Source organism: Hippocampus bargibanti, linkage group LG20 (genome assembly GCF_051943395.1).
Source record: "Hippocampus bargibanti isolate YZ-2025 linkage group LG20, ASM5194339v1, whole genome shotgun sequence".
NCBI classification, from domain to species: Eukaryota; Metazoa; Chordata; class Actinopteri; order Syngnathiformes; family Syngnathidae; genus Hippocampus; species Hippocampus bargibanti.
In genome coordinates, this window is record NC_142753.1 from 551,908 (window position 1) to 572,778 (window position 20,871).

The 20,871-nt window shown below is 41.6% G+C and overlaps 1 protein-coding gene across 1 annotated transcript in view; it reads left to right on the plus strand.

Annotated features, from left to right (window-relative positions):
• thsd7aa (thrombospondin, type I, domain containing 7Aa) overlaps positions 1–20,871 on the plus strand; it is a 94,796-nt gene that overhangs the window by 20,602 nt on the left and 53,323 nt on the right. Inside the window, 3 exon segments of the mRNA XM_089022822.1 lie at positions 10,670–11,783; positions 18,467–18,715; positions 19,367–19,548. Of these exon segments, the coding sequence (XP_088878948.1) occupies positions 10,670–11,783; positions 18,467–18,715; positions 19,367–19,548 (1,545 nt within the window).

Here is a 20,871-nt window from a genome sequence, read left to right on the forward strand (position 1 = left end):
GATCAACGCGGTGTTTTCAGATGAAAAAAAGTACCCAAAATGCATTGTGTGTTGCTTTCTCGGTCAGGGGCGTTCCCTCCGTGACGTCGCTTCGGGCATCTTCATCAACTCGAAAACAAGACTTCATGAATATTCAGCGCGAGTCTTAAAACGTAAAATATAGCTATATGCCATGGAATCTTTGTAAAATACGCTCAGTAGAAGTCATTTGAAGTGATTTTACAAATTATGGCCGCAACTTGTCCGGAGGTGTCGGTTGTCCTTTAATGGTCACGGCACATTGAGATGAATATTTGGATTGTCATTGGATATACTAGAGACTTCAGCTGCTGGTACGGATTAAAATGCAGATGAAGGCAGATGCTCAGTGCATAACTGGTAAAGCGTTGATTCTGGAAAGAGAAATGACATATTTTAAATCTGTTATGATTTGCAAGATGACTTTGACGCCCCTGCGCTACAGGCTGAGGCAGAAATACGCACGTAGCGCCTTGACCAAATTCATAGATCTAGACCAGGGGTGTAAAACTCATTTTCGGACTAAACGAAGCATCATATGCACTTGACATGCTTGATTTGCTTTCACGGGCCGAATAAAAAGATATGACTGTGATGGGGAATAAGAAGTTATTATAATTTAAAGTGTCATGCTGTTATATGCTTCGTCGACATGTGTGACTCCAATACACAATTGAAGCACAGACAACCTGGGGTCAATCTGAGGTCAACTGACACAGCTTGTTAAACTGTCATCTTCATCTAGGAGATCTGGCCTTGGACAGAATTTAGGACTTGGGAAACTCTTTTTCACAGAAGCAATTTACGACTTGAAAGTCATTGTTTTTCAAGTGCTCATTAGCCAGCTTACAAATTTATCAGTTCATGGAAAAGACAATGTTTTATTGCTTACAGCTGTTCTTGCTTTTCTTCGAACTCAAGAGATGTGGTATTCTAATCAAGAAAACTATGTTTTACTGATGTATCACTTACATTTGCATATACTCTCAATAAATAGCTTCGCAGAGGGCTGCAGAATTCAGAGGTCTGTCATAAATGGCTGTGTCTCCTGCCGGCAGTAAAGACAATCTTTCTGCGTCCGAGCCTTCATCCACAGTGACCGATAGAACATCTCTGACAGACTGTCAAGATTGGGCCCCCGGGCCTTGACTGGACTTGACACCAGTGACCTCAACTATGCGGCAGCAGAGGAATTACTAAGCGGCAGTTTTTACGCTGAGCACCGACTACTTTCAGCTACTAAATTGTCTCAGGTTTCGGGTCATGGCAACTCTACACCTGCGACACCTTCTTATAAACGAGATTTGCGCTGGCACAAAAATGCATGGATTTAGGCCAAGCGCACAGTCGGCAGTCCATCGGTGTGAAATTCATGAAAGCCAAATGTTGTTTGTCTGTTGGTTAGCCATCCATGTTTAGTCCAAGTGCCCTGCAATTGACTGCCGACCCGTTCTCGGTATGCGACGCTAGTCGCCAAGCTACAGCCCACTTTTCAGGAAGCGATACAGAAACCTGATGTTTCCTTCGGCGAATGCGTTTGAGTTGAATGCTCAGTCGGCTTTAAAATGAGCTTTTACACACCTCATTTGGAAGTCAGCTTCTCTCCATTATTCGGCCAGGTGAACATCACGTGAGGTCGAGGCAATCATTTCCCAGCCAGCACATGAAACAAAACTGGAACGGGAAACACTTATGCAGGCTATTGGGGCGGCGTCGCCCATGACGGAGATACTTTTCAAAACCACAAAAAATGAGCAATGCTGTATGACAGCATTTATGGGAACCAATTACTTTTGTTACATTAACCGATGCCAAGGACGATAAATGCAATAGTATTAACTCATTCTCTGCCGTTCCAGAATGTATTCAGGAATTTAAATTATGACGTGGAAGGTCATTCCCGAATTTGTTCGGGTTTTTGTTTTTCTTGCGGGGGGGCCCAATAAATCCCTGGTGAGACCGTTGGCAATGTTTTTCCCTTCCATGAGGGAGCAACATTTGCCTTTTGCACAGCCGCTTCCACTTGCACCTCGTATTACTTCAGAACTAAATAATCTAGAAATGAAGAGGAAGAAGAAAAGAAGAGAGTCTAACGTTTCTTACGCTGTATTGAATGCGGTGCATATGAATACATTGGGGAGACTAAACACATCGCAGGGATAATACTAGCTAGTGGGCTTCAATCGGCAGTACATATGCACCTAAAAGCTCGCAACCACTCATTTGACGACCATGAGGTTAAAATCTTAGCGAAAGAAAATAGATGGTTTGAAAGGGGAGTAAATGAAGCTATTTTCATGAAGCAGAAAAATCCTTCACTAAATCGCCATGGTGGGGTGATGTTCAATTTGGATCGTTCTTACAACAGACTTATTAGGCAACATAGGCTTAGTAATGCTCATGAGGTGATACCAGCGCAAATGGGGCAATCAGGACAGTCGTCGACCTCATACTCAGTCAGGACAATAGAATTAATCAGTGTAGCCGCAGGGAGTAGTCCTCTGCTCCCCCCAACCTGAGCGCAGGGACCAATCATAGCAGAGTCTGGCAGCGCCACGTCTGGACCGTAGGGATATATATAGGGTCGAAACTACCAGCAAAATACTTTAGTTGGTTGACGAAGTCTCTTGGATAAGAAGCGAAACGTCCGCCACCTAAAAGAAGTACAGACGACGGCTGAAGAAACCTTTTCATCGATTCATAAATACTATTATAGAAATCAGATATCATTCTAATCTGAAAGTCTACTTGCTCAATCCAACCACTACCACAACATCCGACAAATCTCTTTTCCGAACCTCAATTCCATTCAGTCCCTCTTTGGTTATCCTATCACATATACACGCACATCAACGTTTCATAGACACGTGTTCATTTGCAGACATTAATACGCAGTAGCCATCCTAGCTTGTTTGAAGTCCAATGCTGTGTACAGAACAGAGGAGTACATATTTGATTCTAATCAATTAGGGATCCTAATAGGATGGGGCAATTTGACACTCGATGAACTCTAATCCGTTCATCAGTCTGACATCATCATGGACAAAAAGATAATGTTGCAGGAATCTATTGCTGTTTTGATTATTTTCAGACAAGTCAAACACTTGGCAAACTTGACAGGGCCATGATCCTGATCTTGCGGGTGACAGAGGAGGGCCTTCCCTCCAGCATGCGCACCTGCCGCCACTGCCGCATACGGCCATGTATTTAAGGACTTCCCAAGTGTCAAGTCGCCATTGGATTATTGACTTTGTTGCTGCTCTTGCTCAAGTGCTATTTTCTACAACTCTCTATCGTGCCTTTTTTGTTTTAGCTCTCACTTATATAGACATTATTTTGTCTTTGGAACATCCTCTAAAAAATTGCAGTCTCGTCATTTCATTTATATTCTCATCTGTACTGTTAGCTTGCTTTAGCAAGCGCTTTTTGATAATGATATGTTTTTCCGGGTTCTTTTTGGCCAGCCATTTCAGTTAATACTTTGTTGGTGGGCTTTTGGTAGTACTTGTACGCACTTTGTTTGTGTTATATTAACGTTCATAAAGTGAAAAGTTCGTTAGCTAAAGCGTTCATACGCCGAGGTATCACTGGACTTGTTTTACTTCAATTCAGAGTTTAAGAAATGTATCCGGATGCAATTGGTGATCTAATACATGGGATGAGTCTTTTCAATCCATCCATCCATCCATCCGTCCATCAGTGCACAACACTCACCTCCCCGAGGTGTGAATGTACCCCATCTGCTGCGTGCTGTGCAATTAGCCCGCAAGGAAGGGGGATTTGGTGCAGAAACATAGGGTCATTGTGCAGAAGCCCCGCCCATATACCATTTTGTCTTGTTTGGAGATGGCCTTTCACTGACATCAGAAGCATTTAAGCGTTGAGGAATAGGAATTCCAACCGTAATATGAAGCGTGCATTGGTTTAATTGTGAATCTTATCTTCTCTTCCTGCCGGGGTCGGTCATCGGGAGAGAATAGGCATCCGTTTTGAAGCTTTGTTTTGTCATTGGTTTGGTGTAATATGGATGCGCTTGACCCGTGTTTTGTTTTTCAGGATCGTGACGGGAATGAACATTTTGGTATTTGTGCCATCTTCATCAATTCAATGAGTGAACTTACTGTTTTGAGTTGGGGGAACATCTTTTCTGCTATTTCTCGCTTAACAGCTTCTATAAAACGGAATCTTCTCCCGAAATATTTGTCACATGATTATTTATGTATGTATTTATTTATTTATTTATCTGTTTGTGTATTTATATTTACCGGTATCTATTTACTCTTCTATCTGTCTATTTACCTGTCTGTCTGTCCGTCTGTCTGTCTGTGGGTGGAAGACACGCCGGTTTGGAAACGTGAGAAATACAATGATGACTTTATTGAGTGCTCCACTCGAGAGAAAATGTTGGAACAAACCTTCTTATTCTGACTCTGACTCTATCTCTATCTCTTACTCTTACTCTTACTCTTACTCTTACTCTTACTCTTACTCTTACTCTTCTTCTTCTTCTTCTTCTTCTTCTTCTTCTTCTTATTATTATTATTATTACTCTTATTAACACCGATAACAAGAGTAAAAATAACAATGAACAACAACACTAATTTGCTGTGGCGACCCCTGAAGGAACAATAACAATAACATATTATTATTATTATTATTATAAGAAGAATAAGAAGAAAAATAACAACATTAATAATAACAACTGCAACAGCAATACTACTACTACTAATAATAATCACAATAATAACAATAATAATAATAATAATAATGGCATTTGTGTCTGTGTCATCACACAACCCCCACATTTCACATTTGGTTGTATTGCAGAACTCAGACAGGAGATGACAGTTCCTTACAAAGACAGTGACGCGTTGTCTCTTGAAATGTTTTTCGCATGATACGGTAATATATAAATAAGCACGTGGCATTTCTTCCACATAAGGTTGTCTTTCGTGAAATGATTCTCAACCACATCTTGGGTGATAGCAATGACATATCGTGTTTCATTAACGTTCCAATGCATGCTCCGTCCAGGAAAAACACAAGTCTGAGCCGGGCGTTGAATAATTCATCAGCTACAGGGAACCGCCGGCTATTGATTCAAGCAAGAGACATTTTAAAGCAGGCCTCTTCAGGAACATCTTGAAATTCTCCGCCAATAATGTTTTCATTTCTGTCGCATTCATGCGTCGGCTGTGCTCTTTCGCATAAGCGATGTCATCAGCAACATTGATTTGCAGCAACAACATCTTCCCCGTCGCTTTTCTTTGCTGGTTACATTTTCGTAATCGAGTTTTGGACAGGAAACGATCTTTTTGCATCATAAGGGCTTGAAATGTACTGTTTTGATTGTAAATGTACGCATGATATGATGAAAATGACATCTTTGCCTGGGAATATGCATGAAGCTATTATCTCTACCAGAAAACTATTCGATTTGGCAACTGCATGCAGGGCCCTGATCCATCCCGGCTCAAGCTTTGAGGCACGGATGTGTGTGAGTGTGACTAAAACTTAAAATCACCTGCTCAATACAATACAACATATTTATATTGCGCTTTGACAACAGCATCAGCTGTCCCTAAGCAATTTACAGAACACTTCATATCAAACAGCAAAATATTATAAAACAACTCATAACATAAGTCATAGACAGTCATACCATCGAACCATCATTCCTGCAGATTTTTTTGTTTGAAGCCGTTCTAGATGACCGAGGCAAAATTCCAAGTGTGGATCAACATTTTAAGTACAGTAGCCTATTTTCCACACGATAAGGCGCACCCAAAAGCCTTCATTTTCTTCAAAGTATGCCTTATATGTGAAGTGACATTGAACAGCGTAGTGCGCAAAATACAGTAACTACAAAGCTGTAGCGTCCATTGACAAAAAAAAAAGAGATCAGTTCAGATAGAGATTTGCTATTCCTGCTACTGCCATTTTCATGTTAGTACTAGTAATTTAGCATTATGTCAACCGCTTGTTCCAATCTGATGTACTGTGAAATCTTGGTTTGTGAAAGCTATTTCAACACAAAAGGCTGGCCGTCTTGCTGCGGGAAACCTCAATTTATCCGATTCCAGATTTAACTAAAATAATCTGCAGAAGCACTCTTGTCTTGTGCTAGAACGCGACAACAGCCTTTCACCTTGTAGATAGACTACATACGTCACCTACGTCGCATTAAAAGGAAATGGAGGTCAGACGGATAGGGGTTGCAAGGTTATGGAAGTATTTTGAATTTGATTTGAAGTTTAACAGGGATTTAATGTGGTGAAAGGGGATTTTAGTGATGATCCGGGCAGAAGAAGTTTATGAAGAAAATTTTGATTGACACCGAAGAGAAGTGAGTTACAATAGTCGATGCGGAAGGTGACGAGACTAATATTGATTTCCAAGAGTGGCATTCGGAGCAGCATTGCAATGATCTCTTCAACCCACAGTAACGGCTGATCCTGTTCTTAACTTGTAGAAAGCTTTAATGCGATCTGCGCAATACTTCTCGCAGTGAGAAAACAGTCTCGACTAAAGACCACGACAAACTTAGCAGGTGTCTCGTTAGCCCTTTCAGGGAGAGAGGTTGCTGCAGTGCACAGGTTAGCATGTTTTCAGGTTATAGGCTTGTTGTAAGCAGACATCTGCGTCACTGCTTATCATTATAAACGTAGTAGAAGAGATTAAAACATTAAAAAAGAAAAAGCTTGATTAAGTGTATCAGAAAAAAATGAAAGTGCATCTGAAATTCAAGTCTGTGTAAGCTCTCAGTCGTACAGGAGTGGTCCATCCATGAGAAGCTTTCTTCAGCCGTCATCTGTACAAAAGTGAAGGTTTCGGACGTTTCGCCTCCTATCCAAGAGGCTTCGTCAGCGAACTAAAGTCTGACTGGTCGTATCGGCCTTATTTATATATCCCTAAAAATCATTAGGGATATATAAACAGTAAAGTCTCGTTATATCGATATTCTCGGGAGTTGTCGATATAACCGTACTGTCGATATATCCGTCCTGCACCGAACTGCATTAAGGGGGGGGGGGGGGGCAACAGGTAAACGGGGGCTCTTTGATATGGCATTTTATCATTGGCTTCATGGATTGCGTATCTAACATGCTTTTTGCACAGTAGTGAAGAAGAAAAATAAATTTGTGCATAAAAGAAAAACGTCTTTACACTTTTTAATGACTACTGTATTTCCTTTCAGAAATGCAACCAATGCAAAATCCTCACGTTCTATTCCCACGAAACCACAAAAAAAAAAAAAAACAATGATTGTTGCAAGCGATAAAGATATCTGAATGCTACACAATTAAATACATGCATGAAAAACCAAAACTGCAACGTTTACATGACTTCCGTTGATGAAATATGTTTGGTCTGAGAACCGTGTTGTGCGCAAAAGCCGCCAAAAGAGGGCATCCAAGCGCCATATAAGAAACGGAGCTGGCCATCGGAGCTCGCCATTTTGTGCCTCTTTTTTTTGGGTGAGAGATGTTCCCACAATGTTGCCTCAAAATGGCACATATAATTCTTTAATCGATTGCAAACATGTATGCCATTGTTGTCGCCATTGTTGAAGACGGTAGAAAATGTTGTCTGCTACACACGAGCTGGCGTCTGAAAATGAAAATGGCGTCTGCTACACGGGAGCTGCTCACGTAACAAACTCACGTGACCAAGTCACGTGACCAAGTCGACCAATGGCGCGACCGATAGAGATTTCGATAATGGTGGTACTGTATAGAACCCCCTAAGCAAATATCGATTCACCGTAAGTATCTTTTGTATCGATATAAACATAGCAAAATGGCCGCGGGGCGGGAGATGAAAAAGAGCACCGTACTAACCGGATTATCGTAAAAACCACGAATCGTACTAAACGGAAGTAATTATACATTAAAAGACTAGAAATGTACATGAAAATAGTGTCGTAATAAGCAGTATTATAAATATAAACGATATTGATATAACGAGACTTTACTGTATAAATAAGGCCGATACGACCAGTAAGACTTTAATCTGTGTTGGCCTTATTTATATATCCCAAAAAATCATTAGTCATAAATAATAAATCATTAGGGATATATAAATAAGGCCGATACGATCAGTAAGACTTTAGTTCGCTGACGAAGCCCTCTTGGATAGGAGGCGAAACGTCCGACCCCTTCAAATTCGTACAGATGACGGCTGAAGAAACCTTCTCATCGCTGAGCTAGTAAGCAAATTCCCCCTTATTTATTGACCAATAGGAATATTGCGATTGACCGGGAGCCAGCGGACCGACCCCAAGTCCACTGTGACGGTTGGGAGGAGGAAATGAGGGGGGCGTATGCGTCCATGCATGTGTCATCATCACATACCGACGTGACAATGAGCGTCTCCCATCTCCATGTGAGATGGGAGCTGTGTCTCCCATCCATCATCCATCCATCCATCCAGGGCAGTTTCTGGCTCCTTCTATTGATCTGGATTCATTGTGACCTTCTCCTTGATGCCACGGGTTGATTCAGCCCCCTAGTTTGGTTGACATTTTCACCGTAATTCAGTTTTATTGACTGAAACCATTGAACTCCAATATGCCCCCTCCCCCAACCCCATCCTCAACTTCTTACGCTCTTATGCACCTCAAAGTTAGCAACCACTCATTTGACGACAATGAGGTTAAAATCTTCGCAAAAGAAAATAGATGCTTTGAAAGGGGAGTAAATGAGGCTATTTTCATAAAACAGAAAAATCATTCACTAAATCGCCATGGTGGGGTGGGGTTCAATTTGGATCGTTCTTACAACGGACTTCTTAGGCAACATAGGCTTAGTTATGCTGATGAGGTGATACCAGAGCAAATGGGGCAACTGGGCCAGTTGTAGACCTCATACTCAGGCAAGACAATAGAAGTAATCACTGTAGCCACAGGAAGTAGTCCTCTGCTCACCCCAACCTGAGAGCAGGGACCAATCATAGCAGAGTCCCGCTCCGGCGCGTTTGGACAGTAGGGATATATATAGGGGCCGAAACTACCAGCAAAAGACTTTGGTTCGCTGACGAAGACTCTTGGATAAGAAGCGAAACGTCCGACACCTTCAAAAAAGTACAGATGACGGCTGAAGAAACCTTTTCATCGATGGACCACTCCTGTACGACTGAAAGCTTCCGCAGACTTCTCACGCCCAACACAATGAATTGATCATCTATTTGCAATGTCTCTGACTATTCTTGTAAATGTCAGTCAGAAGAGTGAATCGTTTCAGCGATGCAGCTACTGTATTTGGGTCATGAATCTATGTGAGATGCCTGGGGGAAAGCTTCAATGAAAAAGTGTCTTTTTTTTCAATGAAGAGGAAGGCATCAAATTAAATCAGAATCAGAAAAACCTTTATTCGTCCCACAATGGGGACATTTGCAGATGAGAGACAATACAGTGCAGGACATTGATGTTTTGTATTGTTTCCTTGAAACCCAAATTAATATACATGAAATATGCACATCATCAGGACTCGTTTCTGCAGAGGGACCCGGCATTGCTACGGCTAATTATTCTGTACATATGCAAAGCCACGCATCATTAGCCTCCTTGCTGTGATTGCACTGATTGATCTCTGCGCGGTTGCTACGCTTGCTCACAAAGACTCTGTGGTTGAAATGTTAGGCTGATGTTTGTCGTAAGCACGAAGAGGATATTACAGGACATATATTTTCATAAAACTGAGGAAAGGCAATAAAATGTTGCAAATGATGGATTTGGGTGTCGTGGTGCAAGACTTTCAGTCATATTCTCCCATGCAGCATATTTTTGTCGATATTTGTAATGAGTGGTTCATTTGTCAGATGAAGCACTTGAGAATCATGCCTCGAAAACATTTTAAGCACAGCAATGCATCTCTGTTTAATTATTGATCCTATGTCTCGCAGTGGATTTATGATGACATGGACACTCGCTCTCAGTGGGAATCATTTGTGAAGAAGAAATCAACATTCAGAAAAGAAGGGAAAGTAATGTAGTTATTGCCCTAGGTGAGAGTGACTGTTGTATGTCTTTGTGTGCCCTGCGATTTCAGGGTGTCCCCCTCCTCGTGCCCGAAGACAGCTGAAGAAGCGCGCTACGGAAAATGAGATGAGAGACGCTGTGTTGGATGCCCAAGATGTGACAGTGACATTAGCTCGATAAAAATATTGACTTGAAGGAAAATGGGCAATTTGCTTATTGTGTTCATGAAAAAGGTGCTTCAAACGTATATAGTAAAGTCTCGTTATATCGATATGGGATATATCGATAGTCCCGGTTATATCGATACTATTTCTATGCATGCACGGAGAAAATTACATGCAAACAGGGTCGGATATATCGATAGTCCCGGTTATATCGATATTTTTTCGGACTCCCTTGAATATCGATATAACGAGACTTTACTGTATTTGCAATTTCTAGGGCAAATAAATGCCTATTTGCATTCAATAACATGAATTATGACGTTTAAAGAAGCACCCCCTTTTTTCCTATGACGTTGATGAAAGCCATTTGAAACGGTTCCTGCGGGCGTAACAAATGCTATTGATTGAAACAATCCATTCCGTGCTCAAACTGCTGCCATTAATTTTCCGTAATATTCTCCCATGAAAGCCCGCCGCCTCATTTCGGACATTTTCTGTCCTCCTTCAGGTCCGTGGGGTCGATGCATGGGCAGTGAGTGCGGCCCAGGAGGTAGCCAAAGCAGAGCGGTGTGGTGCGCCCACTCTGAAGGTTGGACCACTCTCCAAACGAACTGTGACCAGGCAGAACGGCCCAACAACCAACAAAGCTGCTTTCGAGTATGCGACTGGCACAAAGACCAATATGACTGGCAACTAGGAGCGTGGAACCGATGCGCCCCCGTGTCAATGCGCGGCGCGGGAATGCAACGGCCCGCTGCGTGCACCCGGGGCGAGGAGGGGCTACAGACCCGCGAGGTAGGCTGTGTCCGGAAAGGGAATGGTGAGCCAGCGGAAGACGCAATCTGCGAATACTTTGAACCCAAACCCCGTCTCGAGCAGGCCTGTCTCATCCCCTGTCCTCGAGATTGCGTCTTGTCGGAGTTCGGTCCGTGGTCCCGGTGTTCCAAGACTTGCGGGATTGGTTTGCGGAACAGATTTCGCGTTGTCCTTGCTCCGCCATTATTTGACGGGGCGGCCTGTTCGAACCTCACAGAGTTTCAGACATGCCAACCGGGACCGTGCGAGGGAGAGGAAAGCCTATACAGTCTTCGAGTCGGAACATGGGGTCCCTGTTCTGTGCCAATCTCAAGACGGGCCAGACAAGCCAATGAGGGAGACACGACATCGAAAGGGAACGAGAAACCGCCCAAAAAGGAGGGGGGAAAACAGTCCGGAAGAATGAACCAACAGAGCCGAGAGGGCGGCAAACGGGCCAACGAGGAGGACGCGAGGTCCATCCAGGGTGACGAACTTTCCAGAGAGGGAGACAAGCCAAAAAAGTCCATCGGGAAATTAGGCAAAGCACACAGAAAAGCCGACACGCCGTCCCATCAGGCAGACCGGCCCAAACGGCAGAGAAAGGCTAAAAACAAAGACAAACGAGAGAAGATCAGAGCGAAAGTCCGAGAGAGGCTAAGACAAAGGGCTAGGGAAAAGGATCCCGAGACCCGAGAGCTCATCAAACAGAAACGGAACAGGAACCGGCAGAACCGCCCGGGAGGAAAATTCTGGGATTTGCAAATTGGCTACCAGACAAGAGAAGTCACCTGTGTGCACAAGAGTGGGAGTGTGGAAGCTCTAAGGTATGACCATTTTATTCAACCCGACGACTTTCTTCTCCGATGGAATAGGACTGACAAAATCAAAGTCTGGGCCGTGGGCCAAATGCGGCCCCTGGTCAATTATTCATCCGGCCCACAGCCGCCGGCATAGAATCAATAACGTCTGAATGAATACATTGGGCGGTAGTGCTCAGTTACCTGTGTGTGCTAAGTTGTCATCTAGAGCCTCGATTAGGAACAACAAATTAGTAGATGAGGAATTGACTGAATCAGCCCCAATTTTCTAAAGTGGTCATTTTCTTCATTAAAAATTAAAAAAAGGGCAACCATCAGCAAAAGAAGAATTGCTTCTGTTTAAAGGACAACCCACGCCACCGGACAAGTTGTGTCCAGAATTTGTAAAATCACTTCAAGACTTCTACTGGACCTATTTTTCAAAGATTCCACTGCATAAAGCTATATTTCACGTTTTAAGACTCACGCTGAATATTCAGGAAGTCTTTTTTTCGAGTTGGTGACGATTCCTGACGTGACGTCACGTCAGGAACACCCCTGACTGAGAAAGTGACACACAATCCATTTTGGGTACTTTGTTTGGTCTAAAAACTTGTTGATCGTGTTGATGGCGAAATTAGAAGGAAATCACATAAATAACGCGATGGTGAATCGTTGTGTGTTGCACCAAGACAACTATTTGATACCAGCTGACACAAATTCCCAGTAGACAAATCAGCCCATTTCCAACGGAGCATGGGCGCCATCTTCTGCGTTTTCGGGGAGCTACATTGGCTTTCAGACGCCTCAAAATTATATGATGATCTTTAATCGATTGCAAACATGTATGCTTTCCTCTTCAGAACTATTTGAATCATATTCATAAGTGGATGAGTAACAAGAAAGCATCTTCTCCCAATCTGAAGCCATTGTTTTGATTCTCGAGCAAGGCAAGATGTCCTGGTGTGACGTCACGAACAAAGGGGGCGGGACCTTCTGAAACTCACCATTTCTGGTTTCATTTTGAAGTCGTTTTGGGCCACTTGAAGTCATTTTGATTGGTGTTTTGCATTTGACTAAAAATATCAGCCTGTGTGTTTCGGGTATTTTCGATGCTATAAAACGTTTTTCTGATGTCAGTTAGGAAACAAAAAAATGGTGTCGGTTGTCCTTTAACTGTTACAAGAAAGTTAGTGTGGAAAAAAAGTGAAGTAAAGTCAATTTCAATGTCCATTCAATTTTAATATGCGTGTTTCAAATAAAACAAAACAGAATGGCTCGTGGAAATGTATTGACATTAATTGCTGTTATAATAGTGTCTGAGACTCATGACAAAAAGTTAGCGGACACCAGGGCAGACAACTCTGAAAAGTTGCCTGCCTAGCCATTTTTCACAACTTGAGACTGAATAAGACGACTAATCGCAAAACAAAAACAATTGTTACAAAGTATTAAGGATTGATAATCAGAATATATACCACAACAACACTTTAAAATTAAGACATTGATGTACCGAGCACAAATGCTCCCTTGCTTAATTGATGGAAAATCTCCCTTGCTGATGATTTTGCTCCAGTTGTCGTTTGTCCATACACTGTTGGGCATGTTGCGCAATGCAATGTTTGCGTTGCGTGGTCTGCTACAAGCCACGTGAACTCTTCTTTCCACAATGCTTTTAATGTCCGTTTACCTATTGTAGCGTCATAAATTTAGATAGCTGCTTTTGAATCTTTCTTCTGGGGCTGAGGTTTTGGCTTGATTCCTAACTTATCCACTTATCCATTTTTCTTGTGTTCTCTGTGCGTCTACTTTGGAAAATGATATGCAAACGCACCCGCAAGCACAAAGTTATTCGACGCAGGCTTCTGATTGGCTGCCGAGTACGTACATTGCCAAACCAACCGAAATTCCGGAATTTACAAACCGAACGAAGATTTCAAAATCATTTGAAATATATATATATATATATTTATATTTATTTTGATGTTTTTCTTGAAAAAGTTGTCGGCCACTCGAGCGGAGACGTTCTGTAAGTTGTACGCCCGACGTAAAAGTTGCACGCCCCGGGCGTCCGGGCAGATGTTATTTCAGACAGAAAGAACGTCCGCCGAGGTTGGCCCCCCTCCCTCCATTTCTAACACGCCAAATCAGGCCCCCTTTGCAAAAAGTATGGACACCCCTGGCATAATGGAACGCTAACTCTTTCAGGGCTTGTGATATCACGATGCTCATTTTTTCCTCATCCTTTCCCTCCTTTGTAACCTCATCCTTTGTGGGCTTTTATCTTTACCGTCGCTTCCGTAAGCTTGTATAATTGCGGATTGCGGGTTCTCTTTCTTTCACATGTTAAGCTAAAATTCCGTTATTAAACCATATAAATTAGAACATTAAAAATTAAATATATCTAAGTGGGACACTCGTGACAATAAGTGGTTTGGATAATGGATGGATAGAACATGAAATTTAATGTTAAAATGAAACTTTGCCTTTTTTTATTACAATCGTTGATGAATGGCCAAAATCTGTACAATGTAAAATGATGGCATTGATATGTTATCTCTCTCAAAACAATGGCATGAAATCAAGGACACAGTCATCCACTTTTCTGCCCTGAGCCTGTGTCAGAGATGTTCGATCGGACACTATGGACAAAGGCTCGGACATAGAAAGATTGTCTTTTACTGCCGGCGGGGGACTCTGCCATTCAAGACAGACGCCCAAATTCTGCAGCCCTCTGCCAAGCTAGTTTTTGAGAGTATATGCAAATTAAAGTGATACATTAGTAAAACATAGTCTTCTTGATTAGAATACCACGCCCCTGGACTTCCCAAGCACCAACAGCTGTAAGGAATAAAACATCGATATTTTAATTGGTTGTCTTTTCTATGAACAGATAGATTTGTAACCTGACGAAGGAGCTCATCCTGTGAGGGAGTTTCAAGTCCTCCTGTGACGAAGCAGTTTCCCAAGTCCTAAATTCTGTCCAAGGCCAGATCTCCTAGATCAGGGGTCTCAAACTCAATTTACACGGGGGCCGCGGGTGGCAGAGTCTGGGTGAGGCTGGGCCGCATCGGTTTGTCCCCAAGAAAATCACAGATAAAACATTCCAATGTTCTCAAAATCTTTATTTTTAACACACAAAAAAATGAATTAAATGAATAAATGGAAAAACTAATAAACAATAAATGAACCAGTAATAAATAAATACAATAATTTAATGATCATAAGGCAGTTACAGACGACTGAAAAAAAACACAGGAAAACTAATTATTTTAATAAAGTTTCAAATGCCTGTATTCACAGTTCTTTAACCTTAACTTTCTTAACATAAAGAAAATATTGAACACGAACTGTCCTAAACATGGCTTCTCTTGCCTACTTGTTCAGCTCCACACACAAGTATCATTCATATCAATCATGCGGGCCGCACTAACATTGATCTTTCATATCAAGGTGGGCCGCAAAATATTCTTTCGGGGGCCGCATTTGGCCCGCGGGCCGCGGGTTGGAGGCCTCTGTCCTAGATGAAGATGCCAGTTTAACTGGGCTGTGTCTGTTTCACTCAAATTGACTGTGGCCATCTGCGCCTTTACTGTGGGCCTATTGTGTACTCGAGTCACACACGTTCACTAAGCATATAACATGAAACTTTTTAAAATATGATCAATTTTATTCTGTCTAATCTCTATCAGCCTGAAAATATAAACGTTTTCAATTTGTCAGTCTGAGAAGAAGTGGTGCGACTCTCCTTGGTTGGAGTCAAAATGTGCAGATTTGTTGACATCCAAAAAGACAAATGAAATGACAGCTATTTGGTTCATCAGCTGCAAAATATCCTACAAATAAAATATGCATTCCATCAGGGACAACATTTTCTTTTCTCACTAAACACTTTGACGCACTGCGTTGGCTGTAAACAGGATCATGTTATCAGATTGTATGTTGCATGAAAAAGGTTTTAACCTTTTCTGACAATTCCAGTCATTCCTCAAGGAGCTTGTCACAAAATGCTAATGTCAGTTTATGGATCATGTTAAAAATTTAAGGCACACTATGATTTTTTTGGTCAAATATAAAGTTTGTGTTTCTTATCTAACGATGAAAAGGTTTCTTCAGCCGTCATCTGTACTTCTTTTTGAAGGTGTCGCACGTTTCGCTTCTTATCCGAGAAGCTTCATCAGCAAACTAAAGTCTTTTTGCTGGTAGTTTCGGCCCTATATTCATATTCCTACTGTCCAGACGTGACGGTGCCAGACTCTCCTATGGTCTCAGGTTGGGGGGAGCAGATGACTACTCCCTGCGGCGTCACTGATTAATTCTATTGTCCCATTTGATCCGGCATCACCTCATCAGCATAACTAAGCCTAAGTAGTGTTTTGTAGGAACGATTCAAATTGAACCTCAACCCACCATGGCAATTTAGTGAAGGATTTTGCTGTTTTATGAAAATAGCTTATTTTACTCCCCTTTCAAAGCATCTATTTTCTTTTGCTAATATTTTAACCTCATTGTCGTCAAATGAGTGGTTGCTAGCTTTTAGGTGCATATGTACTGCAGATTGAGGCCCACAAGTATCATACATAGTATTGAACTCTTTCAACAGTAGCCAAAATGGAACTGTATAGTGCCACTTAGCAGTTTTTTTTTTTTTGACGACGATACTAGTGCAGCGTGTTCTACCGGAAACAAATTCCTTGTGTGTTCTACATACTTGGCAATAAAGATGATTCTGATTCTGATACCTGCGATGTTGATAAAGTATTATTATTACATCACACAATCCGACAAGTTTCCTGAATTTAAACAAATGTTTTTATGTTTCTGGATACAATAGACATTCATCAATGTATGTCAAAGCATTCAGAGACAAATATACAGTCGTGTTTTTTTTTTTTCTCTCTTCAGTGAGTTCAATATTCCGGCGGTCTTTGCTCGGAGGTGAAATGGCCTCGTTCTGTCTGACAAGACTTGTTCAGCTATAATGGAGGCCACTGAGCAATGACAATCACTTCCTCAGAGAAATCAAAACAATACACGATGTGTTTCCTTATTCAAGTTAAAGGCCACATTCATCGTCAAATTTCAGTCGACGAACGCTGGTCATACTCCGGTGTCAAGACGATGATGGTTTCAAGCGACAGGCTCAGATTGTGTTGGAATTCAAATGATGATCAAAACTGGGAAGAGCCTTGCTTAAAAGACAACGGACACCATTTTTTTGTTTCCCAACTGACATCAGAAACACGTTTTATAGCATCGAAAATACCCAAAACACGCAGGCTGATTATTTTAGTCAAATGCAAAACACCAATAAAACTAAGACTTCAAGTGTCCCAAAACTGCCACAAAATGAGCTTGGAAATGGGGAGATTCAGATAGTCCCGCCCCCACGTTCGTGACGTCACGTTAGGATTGGCCCACGCACAAACTGCCTTGCTCCAGAATCAAAACAATGGCTTCAGATTGGGAGAAGATGCTTTCTTGTTACTCATCCAGTTATGAACATGATTCAAATAGTTCTGAAGAGGAAAGCATACATCTTTGCAATCGATTAAAGAAGTCCTTCCGTATCAATTCGAGCCGTCTGGACTCCAATGCAGCGCCCAGAAAATGCACAAGATGGCGCACGAGCTCCGTTGAAAATGGGTTGTTTTGTCCGCTGGGAATTTGTGTCAATTTACGCCTTCCTTATGCGTGTTCCCGCATTTGGCTGTGACACACGACGATTCGCCATCGTGTTATTTATGTAGTTTTCCTTTTAATTTCACAATCAACACTGAGTTTTCAAACTAAAAAAAGTACCCAAAATGCATTGTGTGTCACTTTCTCAGTCAGGGGCGTTCCTTCCGTGACGTCACTTAGGGCATCGTCATCAACTAGAAAACAAGACTTCCTGAATATTCGGCACTGGTCTTAAAATATAGCTCTATGCCGTGGGATCTTTGAAAAATGCGCTCAGTCGAAGTCATTTGAAGTGATTTTACAAATTATGGACGCAACTTGTCCAGAGGCATGGGTTGTCCTCTCATGATGACTCCATTCCAGTTCGCTAGACAAGTTGTTTATCCGTCTCCTCTTACTTTTTAACTCGTTCTGAAAGACATATCTCCATTTTTTATCGTATATAGCACAAACTACGAAACAGGAGTTACTTGGCAGTCAAGAGTTGTCACCAAATTGAAAAGATTTACTGTGACATATCCATCACCGGAGGACCTGGGGGTTTCAGATCGAAAGCAGTTTAAGTGCGACCGGGGTTCCATTGGCAGTCAGAGTCGTCCCCGGGTGAGGCAGCAATAGTTAACACGCGAAGAAAACACTTGAACTGACAAAAAGTCATCTTGCTTATGTATCCGATTTGAATGTATGGATCAGAGCAGAGTTTGAAATGGCAGCCTACGGCCACACTGATGAAATCAACTCAAATCAAATGTATATATAGAACACTTAAAAAACAACACTTTAATCAAAGTGCAGTGCAAAAAGAAATAAAATGACTCAAGCAACAAAAAATGTATAACAAATATATAAAATGTAAAGGGAGCCAGTTAAGGGATGCCAAAATAGGAATAACATGCTCCCTCTTAGGGGTACCAGATAAGAGTTAGGCAGCTGCATTTTGGACCAATAGGACATCGATCAGCATTATTACCTCGCATGTCAAAATGAACACACGTCTAAGCAGAAGACTTTGCCTCTGTCATTTGCAGCCTGTGTTCTCGTCAGTCGCTGCCAGTGACGTCCCAAACGTGTGTTGTCGCTAAAGACTGTGAAGTGACTGACTGGTCTGAATGGTCGCCTTGCTCGAAGGAGTGCCATGACCCCAACGGGCTCGAGGGTGAACAAACCCGCACGCGAAAAGTGAGTCAGTTCCCCGTTGGAGGAGGGGCTAAGTGTCCGGAATTGGAAGAGAACCAGAAATGCAGTCCAGAAGGAGAAATGGTGCCACCCTGCATTGTGTACGTTGCTTTTTCACTTATTTATTTATTTATTTTAACCACACCATATGAACGAGAGAAGAAAAAAGAAACAAATATAATATAGCGCTGAAGAATTTGTTTTTATATATTTTATATATATATATATCATTAGTTGTATGTATGTATGTATGTATGTATGTATGTATGTATGTATGTATGTATGTATGTATGTATGTATGTATGTATGTATGTATGTATGTATGTATGTATGTATGTATGTATGTATGTATGTATGTATGTATGTATGTATGTATGTATGTACGTACGTACGTATAGATAGATAGATGCATGTTCGTTTTTTGCTCTCTTTAGTTCTTTCTCAGAAGTGTTTTTTTTCCATGGTGTTTTGTTAAAACTGATACAAGGACGTTTGCTTTTGTCAGCTTTTAACAATCCTTTGAAAATGTCCAAGGCAAACATCGGCATAATGAACAATCCCCTCGTGAACACTTTTTTTCCTGGTTGATTCAAATTTACATAAAACTATGGGAAGGCCTAACGGCCCAAGGGGCAAAACTGTACACAATTGCTTTCGATCTTTTAGTTCATCTAAATTGATCACAAACATTTCTTAGTGGGAGACACAATACGTTCAGATTCAGAGCTGGAGATCTCCACGTCTTTCCACAGTTACAACTGGAAGACCACCGAGTGGACGGAATGCAGGGTGGACATGTTGTTGAGCCAACAGGACCGCCGCAGAGGAAACCAAACTGGCTTGTGTGGAGGTGGCATTCAATCTCGCGAGCTTTACTGCATCCTGGCCGGCCAAGACACCTCATCCCATCTCAGTTCTCTCAAAAGCAAAGAAGGTAATTGACAAGCCACAACTCAAGTCCTCTTGTGTACATTCGATTTTTCAATGGTGCTTATTCTGTACAGAAAGTGTGCAGTGATTTTTAAAAGTGTCCTTAAGTTGATCGGATTTCAATTCATATATTGTACAGTTATTTTGGCTTGAAAAAGACTATAAGGTTCGCGTTTGATGCTTTCTTTTCAGTTATAGGACAACCGACACCTTTTTTTTTTGTTTCCTAACTGACATCAGAAAAAAAACCTTTTCCAGCATCTAAAATACCCAAAACATGCAGGCTAATATTTTTAGTCAAATGCAAAACACCAATCAAAATGACTTCAAGTGTCCCAAAACTGCCACAAAATGAACTCGGGACTGGGCAGATTATACAGTGATACCTCATTTTACGAACTTAATTGGTTAAGTTAATTGGTTCCCAGAAAGTATACAAATATAAAAAAGTAAAAAAAAAGCAAAAGTATAAAAATCTCTCTCTCTCTCTCTCTCTCTCTCTCTCTCTCTCTCTCTCTCTCTCTCTCTCTCTCTCTCTCTCTCTCTCTCTCTCTCTCTCTCTCTCTCTCTCTCTCTCTCTCTCTCTCTCTCTCTCTCTCTCTCTCTCTCTCTCTCTCTCTCTCTCTATATATATATATATATATCTCTAAATACCGTGATACCTCAGCTTACGAACTTAATTGGTTCCCAGAAAGTGTGTGTAAGGTGAAAAGTTTTTCTGCCAAACATTAATTTCACATAAGAAACCATTAAAAATGAGAATAATCCATTCCCACGTCCCCATAAAACATAACTACTAGCTAACTACTAAACATTTCTACTAAATAAGCCTTAAAACCACACAAAATATAGCTTATTTTCTGTATAAAAATGTGCTATTGTATTGTAATTAAAGAAATAAACTGGTCTGTATAATTAAGTTGTTTTATTGACCTTTGTGATGGTCGTTGATGTAGTTGCCTCTTGATGATATCCGAGCGAAGTTGCCACACTTTCTCGGTGATAATATCCTCAATTACACTGTCCCCTGCTAGCTGCTTTTCGTTAATCCAAATCAACACAAGTTTTTCAAGCTCTTCTCTTGCCTGAGATGGTTGCTTCGAAAACACAGAAACCCCCTTAGCCACACGTAGCAATGGTCGACGTTGCGTACTGGTACTGGGACGCTATGTCACACAGACACGCACCTCGTTCATGTTTTTCGATGAGCTCCTTCTTCTGTTCAACGGTAATTTTGTTTTGTTTCCTCTTCGGCTGAACACTAGCCTGTGGTGGGGTCTTTTTCGGTCACATCACAGCAAAAGTATCCTTGATAACAAACCGTGTA